At 39.9% G+C, this 8,693-nt stretch overlaps 2 protein-coding genes across 3 annotated transcripts in view; both read right to left on the reverse strand.

Moving 5' to 3' along the window:
- Positions 1–2,174: 2,174 nt before the first annotated feature.
- LOC308334765 (adenosine 5'-monophosphoramidase HINT2-like) overlaps positions 2,175–8,693 on the reverse strand; it is an 18,860-nt gene continuing 12,341 nt past the window's right edge. Inside the window, exons 5-8 of the mRNA XM_080791585.1 lie at positions 4,975–5,101; positions 4,655–4,710; positions 3,363–3,476; positions 2,175–2,525 (exon numbers count right to left, since the gene is read on the reverse strand). Of these exons, the coding sequence (XP_080647711.1) occupies positions 2,499–2,525; positions 3,363–3,476; positions 4,655–4,710; positions 4,975–5,101 (324 nt within the window). The 3' untranslated portion in view covers positions 2,175–2,498. The remainder of the gene's footprint in view (positions 2,526–3,362; positions 3,477–4,654; positions 4,711–4,974; positions 5,102–8,693) is intronic.
- LOC308334764 (guanylate-binding protein 1-like) overlaps positions 7,686–8,693 on the reverse strand; it is an 11,791-nt gene continuing 10,783 nt past the window's right edge. For both annotated transcript variants that reach the window (XM_080791584.1, XM_080791583.1), the window contains exon 11: positions 7,686–8,500. In XM_080791584.1, the coding sequence (XP_080647710.1) occupies positions 8,300–8,500 (201 nt within the window). In that variant the 3' untranslated portion in view covers positions 7,686–8,299. The remainder of the gene's footprint in view (positions 8,501–8,693) is intronic.

Consider the following 8,693-nt stretch of genomic DNA (forward strand, 5'->3'; position numbering starts at 1 on the left):
AATCACACCTGTGTGAACTGAGGGGCACTCTTATCATACATCATCTCATTCCAGCCAATCACAACTTCATTACTGTTTACACACTCACTGGCCATTCATTGTCAATGGCATTCAATGTTTGTGTTAACAGTAACACTCAAAGCTGACATAGGAGGGGCTAGCAAAAAGAAAAGATTAAGATCAGAAAAAAGCATTACAAAGCTCAAGGCATAATTGGAAAAAATTAAATAAAGGCATGGGTGGACATAAATGTATATGTGCAAGGCAAGGGCATATTATCAAAGCAAACATGGGAGGTGGCCATGGGAGATGTGGTGGTTTAGGACGGAATATAGTGACTGCTACTGAAATAGCATTTTTTGCTAGTGTTTTGTCTGTGATGGCCACAGTTTGTTGCATTTTGTGGCAACCGTGTTGGCTCAACATGGCTGTTGTAAATATAATAAAATAAAATACAACTAAGTTGGCTAAACTCTTCTTCATTCTATAGATTAGAAGGATCTAGGAACACAGAACCCAAAACATACAGTAGACAAATAACTTCAGAGAAGCTTCTTCCTCACCAAAACTCAAACATTTTGTGCAGAGGAAAGAGGACATTTTGTCAATAAACAGTGTTCCTCTCGGGTCACACCTCTTCCTACATCATAGGACAGTAAGGACACTAGATCAATATTCACATATCCGTTGTGAACCCAAGGTGGAGAGACTGCTTTAATGGGAGTGGAAAGTGTAGGAGGCTTGTGTCCATGGAGACTTTGCAGAAGGTCAGTTTCACCAGGACAGCACAAAAGTAAGAACAATTTGTTCTTTGTGCCGTATAGTCCAGCTGCAGACAAGTAAAAGATAATAAAGAAACATGAAATGTGTACCTTGGACTTCATATGGCCAGCGTCTATGTCTGACATATCTATGATGTATGACTCTACATTTATGTATGTATGACTCTACGCCATTATATAATTAAATAGCTTATAAGTATAATATTAAGTATAATCTGTGGAAAGAAAACTGATCAGGTGCTGATCAGTCCAGTGGTTTGCAAGATTAGCCACAGTGGACACATAGTCAGACAAGACCCTCGTCTAGACAGCTACTCCTGCAGCGCCACGCAAATAGCTTGCTCCTACACATTTTGTGCACAGCAAATATGGTGGAACAACAAGTTGTTGTGCAGACTTTTTAACCATTGGTATATTTTGAGGACATGTTAAATTACTACCCCGTTCAGAAACTGGGCCATTAAAAAACAAGCACAGCAGAATAGAAAAAAACAGGAAATGGCAGGAATTAGAATTACATCTATTCACTTACAGAAAAGCAAAAATTAAAGAACTTTGAAAACACAGAATAGAAAGATGGGAGAGGGGTTGATTTCTCAATTTCAAATGAAGATGGGCTTGATTTACTGTATGTAAATTCCAATTGATAAATTTGATATGTGCCAACTCTGGTATATTCCCTCACAATATTCCATATTACTTTTAGGATATATTAGGCAAGACAACCTTGAACCTTATTCATATTTGTTTGGTATTTTAATATATGTGCCAATAGGAAAGTGTTACTTCCTGAGGCCCCCACTATTCAGGAGTGGATATACTCCGTCTAGAAAAGTACATCTACATTATGCAATGGATTACTTTCTCTGTCCCACTTCAAAAATATATTTGTAGCCTACAATTCTGGACTAATTGGGTCAATTAGTAAAGCCTAATTAGCATCATGGCAAATAAAACTACATTCATTCCATTTTCTTTGTACACATTGAATGTACCAATTGTATTTTTACTAGGGCTTTACAGGACAAAAACATACAGTCATACATATTAAATGACTGTGTACTGTATATGTGTCAAACATTTTATGAACACCCCATCAACATCAATTATTTAGGGGTAGAAATGCAAACAAATAACAATACAAATATAAAATCTGTGGACAATTTGAAGAAATGCATGCCAATTGAAAGCTAATAGTATATGAAGCACAAAATGAATACAAAATAGCATGAGGCATACACAATGGATAAGAATAAGAATGGTCGCCCCAAAACACGTTCGCACGGGCCAAATCCAGCGACCTCGGAAGTCGTAACGATCGCCACCAGGTAATCCTTGAACATAACCTCAGAAAAACTATGCCTTACCTGTACAACTGTATTACAACTTACCCTAACCTTATTCCTAAACTTAGCCTCAGTAAAACTATGCCATAAACCTATAACCTTATTCCTTAACCTCAGTAAAATGAATGGAAGAGTACAAGCAGATCAAGCACTGCTGGGGGCAAGCGGTCGGTGAAACACAGTGCGAGTGTGTTTTGGGGCTAGCGTTCCAGTTACACCACCTTCATAACGCAAATACACATGAATAAGCTTAAAATCCACATGGTGAAATTCACGAAGATTCTGAGAATGTTGCTGCTCCTACAGTGTGCAGGTTGCATTGACCTCCATCCGCGCTGATATTCACGAAGATAAAGATGTACATCTCCAATTATCCTTTAGCTTTTTTCAAGATGTTCTACAGATGGAAATAAAGCACAAAAATAATGCCATACATACAATATTGTTTCCTGGTTCATGAGTTTTCTCACCACCTTATGTAAGCGATTGAGTACTTAGAAATGTTCTATAAATTTGTGCTGCACGATTCTTGCTCAAATGTGTCTCGATCTCAATTTTTCTCCACAAGAGTAACTAAAGTGAATTGGACAGCCAACTAGTGCTGCACGATTCTTCACCAAATGAGATTGCATAAATGTCTGGGGTATTATTATTATATAGAAATACTCTAATAGAAATAAGTAGAACCGTTCTCTATGAAGATGTTTTACTAAAATCCCCAAACAAGGCATCCCATCCAGAGGTGCCACATTAGAAATCTTGCATAGCCTAGGGCTGTAGTACTTGACATCAGTGTCTGATATTGTATTCTGCCCTGAGTCTGACTAAAAGGCAGCATTAAGAGATTAAGATTAAGAGTGCCATTTTGCTGTGGGTTCTTCTCAAATTCACTCTTGATGAATTACCTTATTTAAATAAAGACTTAAGTACTCGAGTGAATGTACGACTATTTGTAGGCTATAGGCTTTACATTTAAAATTGTTATGCAATACATGCATAATAAGTACTACATAATTTATTGTAGTACGTAGTGCTTATAATACTCAATTTAGCATCAACATCAGTTAAACCACTTTAAAACTATAATGAAAACAGCATTTTATAACACAAAACTTTATGAGTTATGAGTTTGAGAACCACCGTTTTATACAGGTCATGTAAGAAGTCTTATTTTATCGTGATGGAAACACATTATTCAACGTTATACAGCGAGTGACATCATGTAGCAGCCTACCTTGGACGCTGCTCTGACGTGGTGTGCTCTGATTGTTGCACTTCTCTCTTCAAAAGCCATGGTTCTCGCTTCGTCTGTAATGCTTTTAAAGAACAGCAGTATGACCAGTTCAGCCTGGGGAAACAGTAGGGACGTGTTAATAGCGACCATACAGTTCACTGAGGACGGTAATCTCATTTTAGATCGAGTAAAAATAGTTAACTTTACCATTAGACGCGCCCTTGGGCTCACATTACTGTTACGCCTCGTTTTCAATTTCAAACAAGAGTGTAGTGTACTCTTGGGTACCTTGGGCTTTATCATTGTTTTAACAAAAATAGAACAGCTCGAAGTCAACTCCTTTTGCTTTGATTTTCCATTTTCAATCTCCCGCTGGCTACTACCGGCGCATAATTATGACGACATTGTAGTATTGACAGTGTAAATAATATTGGACCTTTGGCGCCACCACGTGGTTCTCAGAAAGAAATCCAATGTGTCACAATTAATAGGCTACCATCAGTTATTACCTTCTTAACAATAAAATGAGAGAGAAAAACTGTTTATGATAGTTTCTAGTTGGTTGCTCCATATAGCCTACAACAAATGCATATTAAACAACTGGTTAAACAAGCAATTAGACAAGTTGTGATATTTACCTGTAAACCATGTTAGACCCATACACATTCTGTGTGCATGAATTATTTATAATAATTCACATCATTAATGTAATAAATACAGACATTAAAGTGTATAAATAATTTATTAGGTAATTCTGCAGACAGTTTAAACGCAATTTCCAAGTGTTTCATTATGTATAATGACATAGTAGAGACTGTTTTTTCAGTCTCACTGATAGATTGATTGATTGAAATACAGTTTGCAGAATTACAGTACATTTCAATCACAAACTAAATACAAAGCCCCATGACATGACATTTTAATTGGCCTATGAGAGGCAAACAATATGCCCAAAAAAGGATGCAGTTGGCAATCCACTGAAAAGGACTGGGGAGAACATTCGTAGAAAGTAGCAGATCTACAGGCTCATGTTACACACATTACGCACATTGTGAGCTTGTAGATTGGCTATTCTGGGGAAGAAATTTGGTGTAGAGGGAGAAAATGAGCTAGGAGGTCTAATAGACCTGACTTGGGCTGATTTGGGCTTCTTTTTCTGCAAAGTTGCTTGTTGCTTGTAAAGTAGCTTGTGTTCAAAGTGCTCATGTCATGTGTTTATTTGTTGCTTCTTTTGGGCTTGTTTTTCCTACACGCGGTTGCTTATGTATCTCTAAAAGTCTGGCAACACTGACTTGAATCGTCATTTGACTTTGCCAAGGGTCCTGAGCTGATGCAGCACTTTGTCCACCTGTAATAAATCACATACAGTACAGTTCATACATAATTCACCATGTTGTCATATATGTTATTATTAGTAGGCCTAATAAGAAAACATAAATGGCATGTAACCCTACATAATAATCATATACGATTATAAAGTTAATGTGAGTCACATTATACCAGTAATTTAAAGAAACAGAAGCAAAGGTTTATGTGTGCCAGCGGGCATATCACTGTATTAAGCCACTGCTAAAGTATGGGTGGGGTGAAGTTTTTCAAGTTGATCACTCACTGTGATGAACCAACAAGACTGTGGCCCATAGCGACTGAGGGATCTGGCATTCATATGACTGGCTGGTGCCAGGATATGGAGATGTAGGTGAGGAACAGAGGAGAAGGGGGGCAGATGAAACCCCAACCTGCAATAACACAATATTCACAAGTTGGCCAAAATTTCCTCTGACTACAATGTTGAAGTACATGTTTAATAGCTGATGCGGCCAAGTAGTGTATTCGTCTTTCAAGTCGACGTGGTGTTGACTTGATTAGAACATGTTAGAACACACACCAATAATAACCAGCCTGAGGACAAGAAAAGGCGAGGTTGCGTGCACGCATCCACCTGGGTGACAGCAGACTGCTGGAAACGCTGGCACTTTGTTAATTCTCGGGCCTGTTGAGAACTCTAGTTTTCGCTGGCTGCCAGGTGCGGCTGCACTAATAACGTTGGGGCAGGCCTGTCTAGAGTTTAAATGGACAGGTATCAGTCAAAAGGGAGACATCGAAGAGGAAGGATGGATGGCGAAGGATCAACAAATGCAATGTCAGAACAGGTCAGCTCCATGGACATCTAAGGGTTTGAGGTCAGAAGTAGAGTTGCTGGCCAATATTGATGACATCATGGATCATCATGGATCTCCATATAGGGGGAGAGCGTAGTGATGTGTTCGGTAGGATTTTGGCTTATTTGGGAGCCATCCCATCTCTTATAGTCTGGAATTTTCATGAACCCAGAAACGGTGATTAGTATAAACTTTTATGATAGAAATGTTATCTATAGGCCTAATGGATGAAATTCAGCTTGGTTTCTAAAAGTTGCATGTTGAGTAATTTGAGTAATTAGCATGTATGTGCCCATACCATTAACAACCTATAAGGCAAAATAATCTAAATGTCAATTGTCATCAGTCTTTAAGTAGCATGCACCTGTCAAACTAGGGGGTTTTCATCTCCATCCCTGATGATGTCACGTGATGTCCCGAGACATGACCATAATGGTCATGCCTGTGGTGACCAACCAACCAACCAACCCACCGCAATAATATAATATAATATAATATAATATAATATAATATAATATAATATAATATAATATAATATAATATAATTACCTGACGTCACCTAGGTCACTGACTTTGTTCTTCTCCAGTATATGCCTTCCCATTTCCTGCATTCGCTCCACTATCAAAATGCACATGACATCCATGTCTGAGTCAGCGTTAATGTAGGCCAACGGGGAAATGAACGAAAAACAGAGGGGGTGTAGAATAAGGAATGTGTAATAATACCTAGAGGTATGTGTTCTTTTTGGAGTGTTTTGCAATTTCCTAAATGCGTCCTCGGAACAACAAGGTAATGGTGCATAGCGCCTGGTTTAGAGTCAACAAAACAAACCAGGTCATCATCCTGTGATAGAGACAGTCGAGAGAGATGTATATGTTAGAGGCGTTTTCAAATTCAACGCACCTTTCTTCTTTTTAAGAATACAATGAAAACTGCTTACACTCAAAAGTATTTCCGTGTCGGTCTGCTTGTTGACAATGTCACAGAATTGACATCCATTCTCCCTGGATTGGGAGCGGGTGTCCTCCTGAGGATCCATTTGTTTGTTTAATGTTTTCCGACGTTGTCTAAATCAGAGTGTCCTACAAATGTAATTCTATATACTATAGAACTAGGCCTAGGCGTACCCACGGCCCCTGTACACAGTAACAGTTAGTAGTTACAGAACTATGTGGGCGTACACCATCCGGCATCCATGGTGGTTTATTGAGAGGCACCCAGCTGCAGCCTCGCTGACGAGACGTGCTCCGTGAGCGGGCCGTGCTCCGTGAGGGGACCGTGCTCCGTGAGGGCGGTGATCCGTGAGGGACCAGAAGTGCGTTTTTCCCCCCGCTTGCGTGCACAACACGCACTTGCTGGTGCGCGCTTAAATGCCGGGTGTATATTACCAGCTGTGCTTAATCATAATAATTACGTGCTCGGTTTGGAAAAGTTTGATGTAGTTTGTTGTAGGTAATAGTTTCATTGAAAGCTTATTAGTTGGTAAGTGTGCAACTGTGCATATTTGAAGAAATGCAAATCTAACAATAATAAAATGATATGCAATAGGCTAGGCCTATATGGTCGAATGTGACATAATTTAATTATGATATCAAGGCATTTAAGTAATGTAATAAGTTGCTATAACCCTGTACAAGTGATACTTGTCCAGACCAGTATGGTATAGATAGAGGAGACGGATGGGAGGTAGAGGAATTTAAAACTGTCGACCCTTTCGACAGGGCATGGGATGGAAGAATTGACATCTATAACTATATATATATATATCCAGAGAATGTAGGTTGCTAACATGCAATTTTAATTGTTTTGTAGCCTATAGGGCTCCATCTTGTGGCAGGGGCCCTTTTTCCTTAATTTGGGGATTTAGTATTGTGTGAGAGGTGTGGCCCCGTAAAATTTGTTATCTTGTGCCACAGCCTATAAGGTGATATTCACACCAGAAAGCTTTGCTGCGATTAAAACAAATCCTGCTGCACATTGTCAGAAAGTGCACTTCGTTTGGCAGGTGGGGCTCATTCGAATCCTAATGCGTATCAAAGAACCGCATTCTACTCCGAGGAAAAACGGGGGTTTCGCTTCGCTTCCAATCGCACTTGATATATGATTCGGTGCAGGTGTGAATGCAATCCGCAGTAAATAAAGGAAATGAAGCAAACAATGTGGCAATGGCAAATGTTTATTACTTGAGGATAAAGCATGGCATAAGATGTAGCCCTATGTCTTTTATTGGCTTTCGCTGTAAATAAAAAGTTTGATGCAGTGAGCCCTATTTGTTCAGTCATTTCAGCCATAAAGTTTCCTAGCACTGGTCAAGTTGATATGATGCACATGATTAAACTAACCTACAGTATGCTACTTCGCACATGGGAGAGGCAGTACACATTCATCTGTACGCAACTGACCTGAAAGGTTGTGTTCATGACATGAAATGTACTGCAGCAATGTAAGCCGTATGTGTTCAGCTAACAGATGATGACATATTGTGCAAATGTGCAGGAGATGGGGAGAATCAGAGAATGTCACTTTGATCTGGGGTTTGTGCTCGACAGCGTAAGAGGTCACTGACTAGTCAGAACTCTTAGGATTTTCACATCTGGATATCAGTGAACTTAACAGATCTGAGGTGTGGCGGAAAATGTCACATGCTGATGATGCGCCAAAAAAAATAAAAACAGCGCCCTCCTTTTCCTTTGAAAGTGCAGCGCTCAAACCTGTTTGCGCACCAATTTTTTTGCGGTGGTCATTTAGTGGGGGGGTCCCTCCCTCGTGCCATTTCATTTAGGTGGTAAAACAACAAAGCCCATCCCCCCCCCCACCGTTGCCATTTTCAAAACTTCTGATGTTACATTCAGCATCGCCGTAAGCAATTCCACCCCGCTACTCTGCTGTTCCTGCATCCTGAGGAGAGCCTGCTGCTGGTCTTTCAGCCGTTGTTTCTCGCTCTCATCAGCTCTTTCCATCTGTTTCTTAATCTCCTGAAATAACACATTATCAGACATGTTAACGTCAAAGTCGTACGATTTGTCACACACGTCACAGCAGTGAACTTTGTTCTCCACATTTGACCCATCTTTTGATGAGCCGCAGGCCTGCAGCCAAGGAGCGGCCGGGGATCGAACCCCGACCTCCCAGTTACAGGGCAGACACTCTAACCACAAGGCCACTGTT

Source organism: Protomyctophum bolini, assembly GCF_963924005.1.
Source record: "Protomyctophum bolini genome assembly, chromosome: 19".
NCBI lineage: Eukaryota > Metazoa > Chordata > Actinopteri > Myctophiformes > Myctophidae > Protomyctophum > Protomyctophum bolini.